At 42.6% G+C, this 20,335-nt stretch overlaps 1 protein-coding gene across 1 annotated transcript; it reads right to left on the minus strand.

The window, feature by feature from the left end:
- Positions 1–618: 618 nt before the first annotated feature.
- DDX17 (DEAD-box helicase 17) lies at positions 619–19,494 on the minus strand. The gene is made up of 13 exons (XM_033163363.1): positions 19,231–19,494; positions 14,445–14,583; positions 12,568–12,667; positions 11,980–12,113; positions 10,850–10,915; positions 10,571–10,712; positions 9,533–9,693; positions 9,279–9,451; positions 8,725–8,835; positions 8,122–8,183; positions 7,774–7,833; positions 3,744–3,980; positions 619–3,326 (listed from the first exon to the last, which is right to left on the minus strand). The coding sequence occupies exons 1-13, from the start codon at positions 19,272–19,274 to the stop codon at positions 2,812–2,814; spliced, it is 1,944 nt and encodes a 647-aa protein (XP_033019254.1). The 5' UTR covers positions 19,275–19,494; the 3' UTR covers positions 619–2,811.
- Between the last annotated feature and the right edge of the window lie 841 nt (positions 19,495–20,335).

Genomic DNA, 20,335 nt, shown 5'->3' on the forward strand with positions numbered 1-20,335 from the left:
CACAGTACTCCAGGTGGGGTATGACCAAGGCAAAGTAGAGCAGAACTATTACTTCCCTTGATCTGAACACTATACTTCTGTTGATGCAGCCTAGAATAGCAATAGCCTTTTTGGCTGCTGCATCACACTTGACCCATGTCAAGCTTATGGTCCACTAAGACCCCTAGACCTTTTTCACATGTACTAGTAAGTCAGGTGTCCCCCATCTTCTATTTGTGCAGCTTGTTCTTCCTGCCTAAGTGCACAACCTTACATTTGTCCCTCTTAAAATTCATTTTGTTAGTTTGGGCCCAGTTCTCCAATCTGTTATGATAATCTTGGATCCAGATTTTGTCTTCAGTAGCATTAGCTGCCCCTCCCAGTTTGATCCATCCAGGTCAGTTATAAAGCCCTTGAGCAACAATGGGGGCCCAGGAGAGAACCCTGTGGCACTCCACGCTGAGGAACCATTAGTGAGCACTCCTTGGGTTCAGCCAGTCAATCAGCTACAAATCCATTGCAGCCTACTATGGACAATAAAATGTTCATTCCTATACTTGTTGTATAGAGAAATTAGGTATTTCTTACTGGAAAAAGAGCATATGAGGTTCTACCTTTTAAATGAAAGAGAGTTCAGTATTTATTGACAAGTATTTTTATTCATACCTACAAAAGAAAACAAGATGGTATCAAAAGGACAATTTACAAACTAATAGTAACATAGCTTTTTAGTATGCTGTGCCTGAATACCAGAGCTATGAATCCTTCCATTCAAGTCTTTGTTAAGACAACAGGAATGTGTTCAAATACCAGTAAGGGTTGAAACAGAGCACTGATCCGACCCAAAAAGCCTCTAAAGTTTAGAGTTTAAATCATTCAACTTAAAGCCCACACTGTAATTTATTTGGAAGGGAAGATGCTGGACTGGCATTTTGACAAACGTTTACTGGAGAAACAATGGAAATCACCGCTTTGTCAACGGGGCTCTTTAGCTGGAAAGTGGAACCAAGCAGCACCAAGTGGGACATGGCCAGAACATACCAAGTATTCAATGGTTGTTAATATTCTGCATGAGCTAACAAGATATTCCATGATACGTTTTTTTAAATGAACGTTCATTTCTCATCTTTTTAGCATTGAAGCTTACTACTAGACTTCTTATTTCTCCAGTGTACAATTACAGAAGTCAAATGAAACAAGAGCTATTTGAACTGGCGATTTTCCCTCTCACAGTCTGTGCCAACAACCTACCTGTATGTTGTGTGCAGACACACAATTTTTTATCGATCCCCGGGCTGTTCTCTACTGAGGAATACAAATGTAACGGCCCCCTTTTAAAAAATAAACGAGCCCCACATTGCAATAAAGTAACTGGGCTGTTGTACTTATTTGAACTATGCATTTCCCATAACAGAAAACACTGTAGCACATATATTATGCCTCTCAATCAGTACAGTACACAAGTGATCTCCTGCCATGTTGTCTAAACATGGCAGGTGATACACTAAAAAAGCCAACTACTTGTCAACCCTTCTGCTAATAAGTCACAGGACATAAGCCTTAGTACTTGAAGAATTATATCCCACTCTCCCCACTCACTAACCTACAACCTTGCTCAGCCTGGGGGAAAAAAATCAACAAGATTGAATGGAACTGTTTACTAAAGTTCCATCCTTTCCTAAAATGCTACCTACCTGTAAAAGCTGAGTGTAAAAGACAGTTGAAGAAACTCACTCAAAAAGCCAAGGAAAGCCCTAGTCAGATCAGGATGTGAATGCAGCTCCAAGACTTACTAGCCATCTCTTCCTCCTCCCCACTAAAGAGGGGGTTAGATTACATTTGGCCTAACGTAAATCTTCAAAATTTGAAACAGAAAAACTGAACCATTTTACACAGTACAGCAGGATCCTGAAATCTGCCCAATGAGAAGCAATATTAAGGACATATACACCAAGTAAATGGTGACTGCTTAATTTTCCTCAGTATTTTCTGCTGAAGTGCAATTTGGAACTTGAGGTGGGGAGGCATAAGGTTTTATTATCATTGGGTGAAAAATCTAGCTGGTAGTAATTTGAGTACCACAGAGAAATCCAATTAACTATTAAGAATGAAATGATTTAGTTATGAAAACTGGGGTGAAGTACAGAAAAGAACACTCTTTTTCTAACACTCTTTCTTTAAATCCCTTACGCAAAGGGTTGATCAGACATCCAGGTGCTGCAAAAATGCTAGCCAAAATTAAATGGGTTCTTTTCCTGTCTGTAGAGTAGAGGTTTGGAACAACTGTAAGATGAGTCAAAACAGCTAATTATATTTTCAAAATCCACCTATGTCAAATCCAAGGACTTGGGTTCAATTGTCCTTGTGGAAAGTCTCAATTTTAATAGGCAAAAATTACACCATCTCAAATATTCTGTTAAGGAGCATTACACAACATCTTTCTTGTGGTCTATGTGATGGATAATTTGTTCCTCTCTGCAGCAAGTTTTCATACACAAGCCTCAGACACAATGACAATTGGGCTGGGACATATCTGCCCTGTAGGGGTTTTTTTTTGGGGGGGGGTGAGAAAAAAATATCATTTCAGGTTTCTTAACATGCAAGGCCAAAACATGTAAAGAGAAGTTAGTTTTCCAGTCAGCTCTAATTTTAAAAACAAAATCTGAAATGTAGACTGGGGCCAATGTTTATGGACAGTATCCGATAGTGAACTCTACATCTAACCTGCATTAAGGGAAAACACCACAATGGGGATGGCAGGAGTGGTGAGGGAAAGGGGAGAAGAGGTTCTTATTTGCAAGTCTTGACTGGTCACCGATAAACCAAATGGTCTCACTTGCGTGCAGGGGGAGGGGGTGGTGGAGGTGGTGGATACTGGTAGTTGGCAGTCTGTCCCATATAGCCCATCACGTTAGTGCCTGGAGGCTGAGGAAACTGTTGCGACATGAGAGGCTGAGGCTGCTGGCCGGAACGGCCCATTCCTGCATACTGCTGTTGGCCTGTGCTCTGTGAGTTTCTCCCGGCATTGGCAGCATTTGCTCCACCATAGCCAGCGGCACCATATTCTGCCCCATAGCCACTTGCACCGTAAGCAGCAGCTCCATAGGCTCCCTGGGCATAGCCATACTGGCCCTGCTGTGACCCAAACGCAGAATTTGCACTCCCATATGCACCACCGTAGGCCTTGTTGGCTCCATTTGCAAAGCTCTCGCCGCGTTCACGGTCTCGGAAGCTGCCCGAGTCTCTCCGGCCATCTTTAACACCCCGGAGCCGTCGTTCACACTCCTCCTGGTACATCAGATTAGGATTGTTGGAGGTGTTGCTCGTACGGTAACGAGAGCGACCGCCTGGTGGTACAGATGAATGAATATGGTGTCAAGCTTACTTAAATGCCCTCTAGATCAACTGAGCTTACACTATACACTTAACCTTATACATGAGTTTTTTGCATTTGCATGTAAGGGCAATGCCACAGCAGGGCCACACTTTCTGGCTCGCCTCACACTGACCGTGCATCAAGTGTTGTTATCTGCCAAGATAGCCCTATGAGGCAAGTGGTTGCTCATGCACAACGGCTCCTTGCAGATAACCACATCTTGGAGGTCAGAACTAGCACAGCAGTGTGGTGCCAGGCAAAGGACAGTAGACAAGGCATTGGGTACAGTGCTGGATAGCATTCGATTAAATGTAGCTGGCAAACTAAAGGCAACCAATATGGAAACTGCAAAAAACAAAACACGCACATGTAGAAAGAAGCCTCTTACCTCCTCCACCACCACCACCTCTATGGTCCACAAGCTGCATCAGTTTGGGATTGATAGCCTGATTGGCTTCCTCTAGGACTTTTATTAGCTCTCTAGCCTGCTTCAAATTCCCTGGTGTGAAGAATGTATAGGCAGTGCCTTTGTTGGTGCTACGGGCAGTACGGCCAATTCTGTGCACATAATCCTCCGAGCTGTTTGGATAGTCGTAGTTTATCACAAACTTGACGTCTTCCACATCTTTGTGAAGCAACCAAAGCACAGTGAGGGGTTGAGGACAGGATATGGTGGAAGGATGTGCCAACAGAAGGTGGGGAGCACAAATGCAGGTGACAGTAACAAGAAAAAAGAACAAAGTTAATAGTTGTAAAGAATAAAGACAGTACAGACTCTTCCCAACAGAGCGAAAGGCTAAATGGAGATATATGCCCATGGACATAATTTATGTTCAGAAAGTCAACAAGTCAAAGCAGTTCGTTCTTCCTCTAAAATTCATCCATCCTTTGCTGCAGGCATGCTATGAACACACACACACATAATATTAATCTCCAAACATTTCATTTGTGGAATTCAGGCAACTTTACACCAGCATGTCATCAAACAAATGTGCCATTCTTTTTACGGACACAGCAACTGGACTGGATGTAGGAGAGAACTGCCACATGCCTTTAACTCTGTTAGGAGAAGTCTACAAAGTCCAGCAACGCTGAAACCACTTACCTTCCAATCATTACAAAAATGGGGGGAAATGCTTTCCCCAAAAAATTGATAGCTTAGATATTTTATTCCCCCTCTTCCTGGTATCTATAAATTACCCGAGTTCTAAATTTGAAGTACAGTTTGGCCAATGGACATTCAGATCATTTTAATTCTCCTTTAAAAAGGTGTATCACACTAACATTTGATATCACCAAGACTATCTTGGTGAGATTTCTAGCATAAACTGCTCGCAGCTAACTTGAACAATGGGAATAACCCAATATTTAAACATTCAGAACCTTCGAGGAAACATTTTAAAGTTCACAGGTGCAAAAGGCAGAAAATAAGTAAATGTTAGTGTAATGCTTTGAAAAAAATTGCAATACATTTTAAAGAGCAAATTTACATTAAAACTTAACAGCTCTTACAAAAAAATCTGCATTTTACAGAGAATATTCAGATTATATCCAAGATAAAACACAGATTGACTTTTCTCGTAAAAATTAGAAACATTCCCTGTTTTGTTACCAGACCGATGCACACTCCCTCCTCCTGTGGGAAATCGCTGCAGACGATCCCGTCTCTTTGCCTTTTATTTTTGGCGGCCTCCTTTCGAAAACTCCGCCTTCTGACACGGGACCACTGGAGCGCGGGGAGCATGCATCAAGGGTCCATGGCAGCGAGAAGTCCCCACACACGCTCGCTCTGTGAACTGGCATGGATGCTTCTCTGTAGCCCCATTTGGCTGTCAAGCGCCTGAGAACCTGGGTTCACGTAAAGGTTTCAGGTCCTCCAACGCTTGTTGTCCCCTCACAGGGCTTAAAGGGGGCAACTGTCAAAAATGCAGATGCTAAAAATTACATCCAAAAGGTCAGGCTGCATCTATTGCCCAGACTGCATCAATTTCAAATAAAAGGATGGGGAGAGGGGCAAAAATAAAAGTGGGTTGTAGTGGTGGCAAAGGGGTTATTACGTCTGTTTCTTATTACACCAAGGGGGGGCTCCTCAATCTTTCCAGACTCCAAAGTCCTGAATCACACCAAAAAGTGAGAAGGCAAGATTTCACAGGGGGCAGCGCGAGTCTCCAGCTAGGGTCCTTGGTGCAAAGATCTCAAAGGGCAAGAGTTGGGTAAGGGCAGGGTAACACACCAAGTGCATTCACATCTTCATAGCTAGGATTTAACTGGAGTCTGACAAACAGCAGGCTATGGGACCTCAGCCAATCCCATTCTGTACATCCATTAGTTAGGTAGCCATAATGAATACCAGGACGCATATCCTTGTTAGATAGCAGAGACTGCCAGTTAACAATGAAGTTCTCAATGACTGGATTTTGGTGGAAATCCATGGAAGGGCAAGAAGGAAGAGAAAAGAGGTGGGGTCAATTTCTACCTTAAAAAGGTGTGTATCAGAGCCACATTATCTGAGTGGGGGAGGGGAGATAACATGCAGTAAAATGATTTCTTACTATTCTATCTTGCACTGATGTAAAATTGTGCTCATCACAGTATTTCTTCCAAGGAATTATAGAGATTCCATTCTTGATCATTCTAGAAAGGAATATGGCTACCTGGGGATGCATTCACACTGAGATGCCCCCGGAAAATGACTGGGCATTTAATTGGGAGGGGCAGAAACTAGCAAACACGCATCATCTAGAGAGCTGCTTCGACCACCAATGTAGATATGTCCCCAGACCTGCACTGAGTGATCGGCAGCTGATAAAGTTTCTGTTAAAGAAAACAAACAAAAAGAAATTTAATGATTTGACTTTAACAGAGTGAAGTGTTTAATGAAAAACAGTGCAGAGGGAAGTCTTCTCTCCTGGGGGTTATTCATAAAGAAGCCATTATGGGGGACTCAACTTACCTGGAAGGAGTTTTCTGAGACCAATGTTCCTTTGAGTAGAAGGAAAAACCCTGGTGACTCAGCCAAAAAGTGCGCGCCCCTGTTCTATGTTTTAGGTAGAAGCCTTCACTTTCCAGGAACTTGGAGGAATTCGTCCAGAGGTTTGCCAGCTACGTATTATTAAGCAGCAAACTCTGGGCCCCAAAACAAGCCAAGATGTTATTTAGTAACAAGAAACAGACTCTGGTACCTTTCCCCCCAGCCTCGGTGAAGTCGAGAAGGCAGAACGGGGAGACTGTTTTCCTTAAATAGTATCCAAATGAGTTGTTTTGGGGAAATATATATATATAAGGGCTGATTTTAAGTGTCTAGGCAAGATGCACAAAGAAGCTACCAGCACACAGCAAGCCTGTTTAAAAACCACTGCCAAAAAAAATCTGGCCTCACCCCTTCTCCTAACAGGCCCAAGTTCTACCTGCACAGGTCCAGACATGACCCCAGAGGACAGAGACTGAAATCCATATGAACACCTCTAGAGAAGTGTTTCCAATTTAGGGGATGGCATTTGAGAATGAAGGTTATGTGATTAAAGGCTACCAACTTTTTTAGTATGCTTATCACATTTGGGAACTAAGCATTTCAAGTGACAAAATTCTCTGTTTAAACAAAGTCACTCTGAACAACCTGAGGGATTGTTTTCATTGATTGGATACAAGATCTGCCACTGTGGGCCAGTCCACCAAATTCAACACTACTGAACAGCTCCCAGGAGTGGCCTCTTCCAGATTTCCAAGATATCTACAATATAAGGGAATCTGACATTTCTGGCCAATTGAGATGCAGAGCTTAATCACAATACAGATATTAAAGCGGGACTGTTTACCCAAGCATTCGGAAGCAGTCATTTTTACAGCACTGAAGAAAACTGAGATACATCACACTACAAGAAACCCCTTGTAGCTTTTACTATATAACCTCAGCAATCCAGTCCAGGTGGGAAAATGAGGGACAATGCTTGTGTGTTAAAATACAAGTTACGTTCATGTATGTGAAACAGTGCTCCATAGTAGTGGTGAGTCTCTAAGGTGCAATTACATTAGTAATGCATCTGGACAGAGAGGGATTTTTAAAAAGATGTTTGCTCTACCGTCTGGTAATTCTGAACTTAGTGGGTGTAGTCCAATCCTAGTCATCCAGCAACAAAGCTGAAGCTGGAATTGAGAGGGTGTGTGGAACAATTGGGCTTGAGTAATTGGACGTCTCTTCTCCCCACTGGCGATCGATTAGTCATGCCTAGGCCTTGCTGCAGACCAAAGCCTGTTGTTAGGAGCAGGAAGAGATTTTGAATATGAAAGAAAAAAAAAGATCAATGTTAAAAAAGGCATTTCACATGTGGGGGAAAGTCACGCTTTAAAATTCTTTGGAAAAAGTTTCAAATCTAAAGAAACGACCTGAGAAGCAGGCAGAGAAGCCCATGTGTACAAACCTAGCCCACGAGATGCAACATCCGTAGCAATGAGGATAGGAGCCTTCCCAGAACGGAACTCTGAAAGGAAAAAAGCCATAAGTCACAAAAACCACACATAAGAAACAGATCTTTCTTTCTCATGGTTCCAGAATTAGACTTGAAACCTTTACATCGACGACTCTAGGACAGCATGCACGTAATTTTATGTTTTGTTGCATTTCCATTATGAAAGCATGTAAGAATGCAAACTCAATACTGAAACTAACAAATAGCTAAAAATAAGCATGTTCAGCGTATAGATGAGATCAATAAGATTATGATTTTGTATTGTATTATACTTATGAGCAAGCTTTTCCTGCTACTCACCATTAAGCACCCAATCTCGTTCTGGTTGACTCTTGTCTCCATGAATACACATAGCTGGCCATCTACAAAGACAAAAGGTTTTCAACTGTTTAAAGGGGGACAATGTGCCCCTACAAAAGCTAGAGACTGCACCAGTGAATGTTCCAAGTGAGGGTGCCAACAACACACATTGGGGAACAATAGCATGTTCTTCAATATTATTTTACTTGCACGACTCAATTACTGTGTGTGTATTTCCAAAGTAAGAACACAATTATCTATGTGTCATACTTAAAGTGCTAGTGGTTAATTAATATCTCATTGCCTGAAGCTGCTTCAACAACCTACCTATCCCCTCAGATTCTGGAAGAGTAGTTTTCCCTTTTTATCTTATTGGCAATTGTTTTGATGAACATCTTTAAAACATGTACACTCTGGATTCTCAAATACAGTACAGCATCCATTAAGTTTCCAAGTAGGCAACCACACCATTCCTTCTGCAACCTGGATTTCATTGCAAGCTAAACATAGGAACATCTTTGCAGCAACAAAATTAAGCCCTATGCATCTTTAAGGCTTTTCATCTGCAACATTATCAGTTCAAATAAAGAGCAGAAGGCCTACCCATCTCTACGCATCCTTCGAGTTAGGTCATCACATCGTCTTTTTGTCTCCACAAATATAATTGTCTTATTCTCTTTTTCAGCCATGATTTCTTCCATCAGTTGGATTAGTCTTCAAATAAAAATAAAACACACACACACACACACACACAACAAATTATAAACATAAAAATAAGCTAATTTCATATCATTATTTGAGGCAAATCATTTACAGGAATATTCAATCCACTCAAAATTAATTATACACAGCATTTAAATGATGAGTAAAGAATCGCTTAGCTCAGTGGGTGTTTTATGGTTAAAGTAACGAACTATAGGTTTTTGGCCTTAATCACATGAACTATCATATCAAGGAGCACTGTTTTAACTGCTCTGAAAGTCCAATTGAGACCCAAAAGGCAGGATAAAAACAAATAAAAATCATTATATAGTTACATTTCCAGGGTCTGCCTGAATAACTAATTGCCTGACGCATACTTAAATAATGCTACTTTAAAGGGGAGAGGGGAGGGCTAATTAACAAGAAAATGTAGGGAACTACAGCAGCATCCATACTTGTGATCTTTTTCGCTCTCCATGCACACGTCCACTATTTGCAGGATATTATGATTGGCACTCAGCTCCAGGTTCCCCACATTGATCTGGACATAGTCATGCAAGAAATCCTCAGCAAGCTGGCGAACCTCCTTTGGCCAAGTGGCACTCCACATTAGAGTTTGCCTGTCAGGCTGAAAGAATATATGTTAAGCTGGGTGATATTCTTTAAAGGGGGGGATTAAGGAAAGCTAATACAGTGAAGGTTTACATACCCGTATCTGATCAACAATTTTACGAATCTGAGGTTCAAAACCCATATCCAGCATTCTGTCAGCTTCATCTAGCACAAGGTATGTACATCGGCGGAGATTAGTTTTCCCTGCTTCCAAGAAATCAATTAGACGTCCAGGTGTAGCAATGCAAATTTCAACACCTTCAGGGAATGAAGTTGGGGTGGGGATGAAAGTTAGCATAGAAGGGACTTAATATTAACCAAGGATTCAAATACTGAATTCAAAGATACAACCGTTATGTACACAGCCAACACTTTTATGTGCATCAAGTTAAATTGAAGCCCTTTTAGCCTAGGATTCTTAAAGAAGTTTAGAGATACTACTGCATACATTAAATTTGCAATCAATATTCTTCGCCAACAGTCTATACACAGTCTATGCATACAACTCTTTTTTTGTTTTTTTAATGAAGGCAGACAGAAATCTTCCAATTCAGGGCAATATTTAAAAGACTGCATGGTAAAGAAAAGCCTCACTAGTACAGCTCACAAGCTGTTCATGTAAGACTTATCCTAAGGCTTCAAATTTCTACTTCCTCAGCCTTTATAAATATTTCAATTGATTTTTAAAATACAGTAAGCCCACAACATAAGCAGGGGTTATGTTCCGGGGACCAGGCCTAAAGCCAAAATCACTTATCATCAAAACACATTGTGGTCAATGGTGGATGGAATTGCCAAAGTATTTTTTTTCCAGGACGCCCACCCCATTTCAATTGAGTTTTTCTTTTTTTGTCAAGCACAAAGCTAAATGCACACAAGTTAAATGTACGTAAGTTGCACGCTTACTGTAACAAATTTAGTAAAGAAGAAACAGAGGAAAGAAAGTGAAAGGGGGAAAAAACCCATCAACTTTCATTAAAAATACATTCACCTATGAGACAGCCAACATAATTTAAACATATTAATTGAAATATGCTACCAAGAAGGTATCCATACAAAGTTTTATTCACATATTGGGGTTGCACAATTAGTATGTTACACCCATCCTGCGTGAAGTGAGCCCACTGTTAATTACCTCTCTCCAAGTCTCTGATTTGAGGACCTTTGGGTGCTCCTCCGTATATACAGGTACTCTTCAGCCTTGAACATTTACCATAATCATCGGCTACCTGTTGGACTTGCTGGGCCAGCTCTCGGGTAGGAGCTAAAACCAAGCACTGCAAAGGAAGGCATCAAAGAATACTGTGTGATTAAACATCAGAGGCAAAGCTCACAGCTCTCTTTGATTTACTGAAATGTAATATGATAAAGCATAAAATGTATGTAAAAAAAGCACTGAAAAATATTTACTCACAATTGGACCATCCCCTCTTTCCAAGTATGGCTGGTGGTTGATATGAACAATTGCAGGCAGCAAGTACTGAAACAGGGATAAATCAAGATATTAAGGGACATGAAAATGAAAGTCACTTCTCAAATCTTACCTATATACTGCTTAAAGACACAAAGTGGATATACCAGCTGTCCAATTCACAAATGCATTTTAAGTTAAAAGTGAGATTTACAGCTTTCACCTCTCCATGTATCTGAGAACAGCCAACCTGGAGGTGAAAGGAGCAGTACACCAATACTGCAATGGGTCAACATGGTTCCCATAATCGTCAGACATGTACAGCTGCTGTACTCTCAAGTTTTAGTCACTGAACCAAGTGCAGAGAGGCAAGGATCAGCAACATCAAATGCTTCTGCCAGTAAGACAGTAATCATAGAAAGCCAAATACAGAAAGCTGAAAGTACTTCATCAGCTAAGTGAAGGATGCTTAGTGTAAGCTACAGCACAACTGAATAAAAGGCTCATGAACTATGACAATATTCCCCTCAGTGTGATGCTACTCGACATTACACAGCTGACTTCTTACAACCCCTCCAAGAACATACACCACAAAAGCCTAAATCTACTTACATGACATCAGCTTCACTTAACAACAATGGACCATGCCCAAATAAGCACTTAGTATTGCTGCTTTAGACTGATAACTTCCAGATAAGTGTCCTTTGTCTCAAAGGACAAAGTGAGACTTGCATTGCAGGGGGCTGGACTCACTAGAATGATCCACAGGCTCCCTTACGACTATGATTCTATGATACTTCTCAGTAAACATGCACAGGCTTAGGTGTCATGATACAAAATGTGAAAAAGTTAATCAAATATCACACCTTTACCTTATCCTTGTTTAATTTTAGATATCTATCTATCTTTACAAGATGGTCACAGTTTACTATAAAAGGAAAAATATGCCCAAATTCTGCACTTAGCCTTGGTGTACGGCTGAAGTAACTTGCAAAGTCACAGGAGAGGAGCAGCTTTGTTCTATTATTTTTTCATATGAATGATGCATAATGTCACTGTGATTGAAAGTAAGTGCTTTCCTCCCAAGGAATTTGGAGACAAAAATAATTCAACAAAAACTGAAAAATACATACTGCCAATGTTTTTCCAGAGCCAGTCTGTGCAATGCCCACCATATCATGACCACTAAGGGCCAATGGAAAGCCCTGGCACTGAATTGGAGTTGGTTCTGTAAAATGCTGGTCAATCAAGACATCCATTACATATTCTGAAAGTTAAAAACATAAATATAATCATACATTAAAATAGCACAGCATATATTCTGCATGAATTAAATTTTCACAGAGTGCAGTTTAACCAATGCTACATGTTAATATCACATTCTGGGGCCAAGCACTGAAGATTTATTCATTTTTATACAGTTTCAAAGGTAGTCCCAGAAAGAGTACATGACAGTAATTTACCGGTAGTCTTGAGGTAATCATCAATGACTGTGGCAAATAGAGGTGCAGCTAGCAAATGGCAAATCAGCTAAAGTTGTCTGGGAGAAACTCCAAGTTGTATACCTGGTCCTTCAACCTCACCCAACATATCCAGTTCAGCAGATTTCCCACCCTCAGTATTTCTGTCAATGAAGTTTCAGATTCTTCACCCTCTTTCATCCAAAAACTGATGTCATCCAAGATGTCCCATTAGCCACTGCTGCAAAGCAGAATACTTACGAGGAAAGTTACACTGGTGGAAGGCAAACACAGGTTTGGGGCAAACATCTGATCCTCTAACTGTAATCTCTTTCTTTCTTCTTAGCTCATCAACCTCATACTGTTTAGAGTAAAAAATGCACATAAATCTTGAGAAAATAAATAATTATATAACCTTCCATTGTTATGAAAAACATTACTGGCTGTCATGAAGAAGATAATCCCTTCATTTCTATCAGTGCATCATCATCCATTTGCACTTAAAGTAAAATGCTCTGCAGATTTAGCTTTATGTTCCAACAATCCTACCTGATAGACAACACATTTTTTAACCTCTGAAAGGCGGAATAAGAATGTTTTTTAAAATAAAATATTTCTCTCCATATTAGTTCCATTATGAAGAAAATATTGAAAGTACAGCTAAGCAGGTACTAGAATTCATGTCCAAAACTGCATCCACTTCAGGGGATCGCAAACCCCATGTAGTAAAAACAACAACCACACAAACCACCAAAAAACCTCTAGAGCTGCATTCCTGAATACAGTACATTTATCAGGAAGCAAATCCCACTGAATTCACCATCCAGAGTCTTATATAGCAACAAAGTTTTCTGAGGTGAATTCTTTGCCCAAACTGCAAGATGTTCAATATGCTACTAATCCAAAAATGAGACACTAGGAAGTCACATACACCATATCAAGAAATTTAACTCCTCATCTGCATCAATATTTCAATTTAGGTTAGATAAAGAATCTGGCAAGTTATTTTCCCCACTTGCTTTGTATCTGGTTGATGGTTTCCTTAAAAATGCTTTATTTGCATACTGGGTTAACTCGAAGAGTTGTGAATAATTTCAAGGAGCACTCGAGCAACTTAATTTCAGAACATTTATATGCCACATTTCCAAGTGATTTCCTTCCAAGGTGACTTGCATATTAAAAATTAAGACATACACAGTATCAACAAAAATAGTCAATTTGAGCGCATCCAATTCATAATACAAAACTGTAATTCCACAGAACCAGCATCTGACAGAGAACAAGTGAAGAAAAAAGGTTTCCTACCCAAAAGGGCACTGCCTATGTATAAATTACCTTTAAGTCTTCAGCACCTACAAAGATTGGAGCACAACAGTCTTCTGTGCTTGGATTGAAACAAGCCAGAAGAATTGATTTGCATTTAACACTTTCCTCCAGGCTTGGTAAACAGAGAAGTGGAGCAGGCAGGATTTAAGCAGCATGCACCACCATACTGCTTGGTCACAGTAAACCATACTTTGTAACTGTGGCTTACTGCGGGAGTAGAGAATTGTTTCTGGCCAGCCCACCTCTTATACTGGGCAAGCTTTATTATCCATGTACAGTATATAATTTTATCATCTTGGAGCAAAAACAGTTTGAAAATATTATCTTGAAGCCAAATTTATTCCAGAAGTTCATTTTTAACAAAATACATTGCAACTCAAAAAACATCCAGGCCACAGTTTTAAGGTAAAATCACCTATATAAACATATATAACAAGTTAGACTTGCATAGGCAAAACTGGCACCCAGGTAATCAGGAAGGGCAGATATAAAACAGAAGTTTGTTCTTGCTACCATTTAGGCCATTTGATGTGCTACAAATTACTAACTTAAGTATGTCTGGGCAAGTAGCTTAAAATACTTTTGTAGGCTTTTTTACAAGCCTTGTGTACTCACAGAGAAGATAGAAGTAACTTTATAAATTGCAGTAAGTGAATGAAAAGATTACCACTGCCAACATGCAGGCTGACAAAGCTACTGGCAGAAATAATTCTAGTTATTTTCATATATGTGTTAGCACTCAATGGGAAGCATTAAAGCTGGGAAAGTTTTCAAGTATACCAAGCACAAAAGGAAGAACAAATGAAACTTACTGGAGTGAGTCTGGCCACTTCTGGGTGTTCAGCATAGAAATTTTTTTCAAACTTAGGCAATTCATTCAGGTCCCATTTCTTCTTACGGAGACGTTCACCAGGGTTTCCAAATTTTTTAGGAGGAAGTGGACCGCCAAACCTGGAGGGGAGGGGGATTCCAGTTGAAGTTATTTTTCAAAGTATTTGACAAACATATGCTTGCATCTTTATTATTAAGCTAAGAAAACATTTCTGTAATGGGAAAAAGTGTCACCTATTTCATCTTACTGATATCCCACCCAATGAGTTAAGAACTTACATACATTGATTTCAATGGGCTTACTCTGAATCTCAGTGAAGTTATATTAAAGCAACATTTCCCCCCTCTGACCATTTGCTATACTATATCCTTAACCAACAAATAAACAAAATGAGACCTTGGGGCAATAGAAGTATTGTTGCTTATCAATAACACAACAACAACAGTTCAGCTTCAAGACACCAAGAATTGATAAAATGTGTATTCCAAGGATTGTCTTTATTCTGGATGGCGACCCCTGGCTTATTATATGTAATTTGTTTACTGTTGCAGGAAAGCAGCAAAAAAATATTCCAAGCAATTACTTTAATTTAAATGTTCTAGAAAGTATTATCAGCAAACACTGAAAAATTCTAAACATACCTCTAAATATGTTTTGCAAGTTTTTTTAACATTACTTTCTAACAAAACAGGGCATAACTTTCCATACATGAAAACAAAATGAAAAACAAGGGAAATTTATAATCAAACCATTTTATGCACAATTTAGCAAGAAGCTATGGGAAACATGCATATGTACTAGGATACAATTTTAACTGTCATTTATGACACTAACAGTGCAACATTAAGCACATTCACATATAAACTAGTCCTAGTGAGTTTAGGGGAGTTTACTCCAAAGTGTGCAAAGGTTTGCAACCAATACTTATATGGGAGCAAATCTAACTGAACAAAACTTACTTTTAAGCATATATGGACTGTGGTGTAGGCTGCCTAAAGCAAAGAGCTTATCAGCTGTATGAGCAATGGAACACTCAAAAATTACTTTATTCCAGATTTTCTCACTTACTGGAAGTAAGTCCCATTTAGCATAGTGGGCCTTACTTCTGAGTAAACAGGATTAGGATTGCAAAGCCAGGGTGTTTGGAACCTCAGTATCAGTGGTGGTGGTGATGATGATGATGATAATACAGTGGTACCCCGCAAGACGAATGCCTCGCACAACGAAAAACTCGCAAAACGAAAGGGTTTTGTGATTTTTTGGTTGACTCGCGAGACGAATTCGTCTATGGCCGTGCTTCGCCAGACGAATTCGTCTTGCGCAGTACCACTGTAAGCCGGCTGGAGCCGTGCCGCGTTTTAAAGCTGCAGCAAGCGAACAGCAGCGCTGCTGTTCGCTCGCTGCAGCCTTAAAACGCGGCACGGCTCCGGTGCCGGTAGGAAGGGGCGCGGGCCGATCGCGCCCGCCCTCTTGGGTGGACATGCGCATGTACTTTTTTCCCATAGGAACACATTAAATTTTAATGCGTTCCTATGGGAAACGGTGCCTCACAAGACGAAATTTCCACAAGACGAAAAGTCTTGCGGAACGAATTAATTTCGTCTTACGAGGCACCACTGTAATAATAATTTATTATTTGTACCCCACCCATCTGGCTGGGTCTCCCCGGCCACTCTGGGCGGCTTCCAACAAATATTAAAATACATTAGAATATCACAGATTAAAAACTTCCCTAAACAGGGCTGCCTTCAGGTATTTTCTAAATGTCAGGTAGTTGTTTATCTCTTTGACCTCTGACGGAAGGGCGTTATGTGGTCCCAGCGGCCACTCCCAGTCACCAGTCTAGCTGCCACATTCTGGATTAATTGCAGAGGTAGCCCCACGTAGAGCGCATTGCAGTAGTCCAAGCGGGAGATAACCAGAGCATGCACCACTCTGGCAAGACAGCCTGCGGGCAGGTAGGGTCTCAGCCTGCGTACCAGATGGAGCTGGTAGACAGCTGCCCTGGACACAGAATTAACCTGCGCCTCCATGGACAGCTGTGAGTCCAAAATGACTCCCAGGCTGCGCACCTTGCCCTTCAGGGGCACAGTTACCCCATTCAGGACCAGGGAGTCCCCCACACCTGCCTGCCCCCTTTCCCCCCAAAACAGTACTTCTTTCTTGACAGAATTCAACCTCAATCTGTTAGCCACCATCCATCCTCCAACCACCAGGCACTCACACAGGACCTTCACCGCCTTCACTGGTTCTGATTTGAAAGAGAGGTAGAGCTGGGTATCATCCGCATACTGATGAACACCCAGCCCAAACCCCCTGATGATCTCTCCCAGCGGCTTCATATAGATATTAAAAAGCATGGGGGAGAGGATGGAACCCTGAGGCACCCCACAAGTGAGAACCCAAGGGGTCTGAACACTCATCCCCCACCACCACTTTCTGAACACAGCCCAGGAGAAAGGAGCGGGACCACTGTATAACAGTGCCCCCAGCTCCCAACCCCTCTAGACGGCCCAGAAGGATGTTATGGTCAATGGTGTCAAAGGCCACTGAGAGATCCAGCAGAACTAGAAAACAGCTCTCACCTTTGTTCCTAGCCCGCCGGAGATCATCGACCAGCGCAACCAAGGCAGCTTCAGTCCCATGATGAGGCCCGAATCCCGACTGGAAGGGATCCAAGTGGTCCGCATCCTCCAGGTGTGCTTGGAGTTGTTCAGCAACCACCCGCTCAATCACCTTGCCCAAGAATGGTAGATTTGAGACTGGGCAATAGTTGGCCATATTGGTCGGGTCTAAAGATGTTTCTTTAAGAAGCGGTTTAATGACCGCTTCTTTCAGCGGGTCTGGGAAGACTCCCTCACAGAGGGAAGCATTCACCACCCCGCAAAGCCCATCGCCCAGCCCTTCCCAGCTCGCTTTTATTAGTCAGGATGGGCAAGGATCAAGGAGACAGGTGGTCGGTTTCACTCATCCAAGCAGCCTGTCCACATCATCGGACACTGAATCAGCAAGTCACACATCTATAAACTGTGGTAAAGGTAAAGGTAAATGGACCCCTGACCATTAGGTCCAGTCACAGACGACTCTGGGGTTGCGGTGCTCATCTCGCTTTATTGGCCAAGGGAGCCGGCGTACAGCTTCCGGGTCATGTGGCCAGCATGACTAAGCCGCTTCTGGCGAACCAGAGCAGCGCACGCCCACGTCGTATACCTTCCCGCTGGAGCAGTACCTATTTATCTACTTGCACTTATCTACTTATCTACTTGCTTTCAAACTGCTAGGTGGGCAGGAGCTGGGACCGAGTAACGGTCCCGGGGATTCGAACCACTGACCTTCTGATCAGCAAGCCCTAGGCTCTGTGGTTTAACCCACAGTGCCACCCAATCCCCATGCAGTTCAATCAGACTAGTAATATCAGTATTGGCAGCACAGTGACAGCAGCACCAAAGCATCTACCACAGGTAATACACACATTAGTGTTTATAGTATCATTTTCAGTATCACCACAAGCTGTGTCAGCTAATCCCAATTCTTTCAAACTGAATGCTGATCCAAAGCATATTTACTTGCAAGTTGTCTCCTTGATTTGAACAGGGCTTATAACAAGCAAATGTGCTTAGGACCGCAGCATATGCTCCTCAAGTAACATAAGAAAATGATACTGTACTGATAATGATACATACGCTATCTGTTTATGCACTCTATAATTAGGTTTGCACTTAAATATCCCAAGAACATGACAAGGCACTGAACAAAAGCAATATACAGTCACAAGGAAATTCTCACAACTGAGCTTAGGTTGCAGTCATATTATTATAGAGCACCCCGTCTGATATGAACAAATTAACCCTGGGGTAAGGATTGCACTATGCCTATGCAGCTGTACTTTAGAATCTACAGTACTTTACTACTGCTGCAAAAGTGACACTGGCAGTCAGAGGAAATATGGTGTCCCACCTTAACCCAGAGGAAGAGGAGGAATGCGAAGTTGGGGATCAAATAAAGTGGTCAAAAAGTATAAAATCTGCGAGAGTTGGGACCGGTGTAAGATGTGTTCAGAGGCCTGCTGCCCTCCGATCAGTTAAGGGGAGAGAAGAGGAACACAAACGAACTTTGTCCAGGGAGCCTGTAAGTAGTAGTTCCCGCCTCCTAAGGCCTCGCATTTCCTACCCCAGATCTCCACCCCTCATGGGCCCACATTAAGCACCTCCCTGTCCCCACCTTGGACTCCATATTGTAACGCCATTTTCCATCCGCTTAGTTACATTCAGCAACCATATTGCAACGTTAAATTCCTGGCAAGAGAGAAGCCAGTACAGTACATAGTAGGTGAAGCTTTCCTTCACCCCCCCCCCGTTGCGGTGATGCAGAAAGCTTCACCTGTTGGATTACAAGAGCAGCTGTGTGAAAAACCAGTAAGCTTTGCTAACACACACACACGCAGCAGCTTTTAAAAACATTGTAGCCCCTTATGTTTACTCAGGATTACCACCCGAGATCAAATAAACTTATTCCCCGAAGAAGCGTGTTCATGAATTCCTCTAGCTCGCTTCCCCTCCGGCCTCTCTCCTCTAGTGGCGGGTCTCCTGTGCGGCAGCGACGAGGCAGGCAGAGGCCCAGCAGCTCATGAGCATTTCCCAGCGCAGGAGCATCGCCGTAGGGAAACGGCTCCTGGCGGCTTTCTGTCTGCCTGTCGCGAAGCCCAATACATTCGGGTTCCCCGGAGGAGGCCGCCCCGTTCCCTTCCCCGGCCCGGCCTTCCTTACCCGCCGCGGTCGCGGTCTCGGCCTCGGTCTCCAAAGCCTCGCATCCTCACAGGCCGAAGAAGTCCTCTGGCGCCAGGCTACGAGGGCAAGCAAAGCGACGACCGGAGTCCCAGCGCTGAGAGGACCCGAGCGCGGTTGTTGTTGTCCTGCTATATCCCTTCTTTCTCCCGCTAGGGCTCGATTCCCGCAGACTCCAGGCAGGCCGAATGGAAGCAGGAACCGCTCGGCGCGAAAGAGAACGCCGTCTTTCTTCTCCGACCTCCCGACACAAAATGGCCGCCGCCAACCTAGCTTCCCGCCTCTTACGTTGTCGGTCTGGCCGACTGTTGCGTAGACTACGGCCCTGAATAGCCGTGTGGGACAGAGATGGAACGGGTGCCTGCGCTTATTCTCGAAAAACGCAACGTCGGTCCTGTTGTAAAGGGCAGGTTCAAAAAGATCCTGCTACCGTGCGCGGCACAGAAAATACGTAGGCGTAGCCTTGGATTCGTTTAGCTCCTTGCGTCGGGGAGCCAACTTGTGCCCATTCTTGAAAGTCACCTGCGCAAAGATCCTGTCCTACGAGTCAAAAGAAAGCTCTAATCGAGGTAACACAGATAAAATTCCCTCCGTAATTTACGTAACTGGTGTCAGTGCTGCTACGTCGCGAGACTGTATGTGAGAAAGCTACGTACCCATCTTTCGTAGAAACTACTGGGTTATAGCAGAGCCACGCACACTCTGTAACGTATAGTTTTCAGAGAATATCGCCTACCGACTATACAGGGGAAGCGAACCGCGCTTGTGAGACAATGAACTTCGTATGCCGCAACACGGATCCGGTTTTGCCAGCAACTTTCGCCCCTAACACTCCAAGACGCGGAACGCTCTCCGAAATTTCAGCTCGCTTCGCTGCTAGGAACCTATTACTACTACACGCCACGCCAATACATATACAGTACACGAGCAGTGTGGGATTGCCGGGCAGGCTTGCAGGCGGGCCTTAGCGCAGGGCTTCAGTTTTGTTTTGTTATTAGAATCAGTATTTTGGCTTGTGCACCACTTTGAGGTCCTCAGGGTTGTGAAGCAGGTTATAAACTTGTAAGCAAGCGAAGTACAACGTAAC

Source organism: Lacerta agilis, chromosome 10 (assembly GCF_009819535.1).
Source record: "Lacerta agilis isolate rLacAgi1 chromosome 10, rLacAgi1.pri, whole genome shotgun sequence".
Taxonomy (NCBI): Eukaryota; Metazoa; Chordata; class Lepidosauria; order Squamata; family Lacertidae; genus Lacerta; species Lacerta agilis.

Coding starts and splice junctions, on each gene's coding strand:
- DDX17 (XM_033163363.1), bottom strand. CDS start 19,274: ATGCGAGGCTTTGGAGACCGAGGCCGAGACCGCGACCGCGGCGG. Junction 8,836..9,278: donor GAGAGCGAAAAAGATCACAA/GTATGGATGCTG, acceptor TTTTATTTGAAG/ACTAATCCAACTGATGGAAG. Junction 3,981..7,773: donor TGTTGCATCTCGTGGGCTAG/GTTTGTACACAT, acceptor TGCTTCACAAAG/ATGTGGAAGACGTCAAGTTT.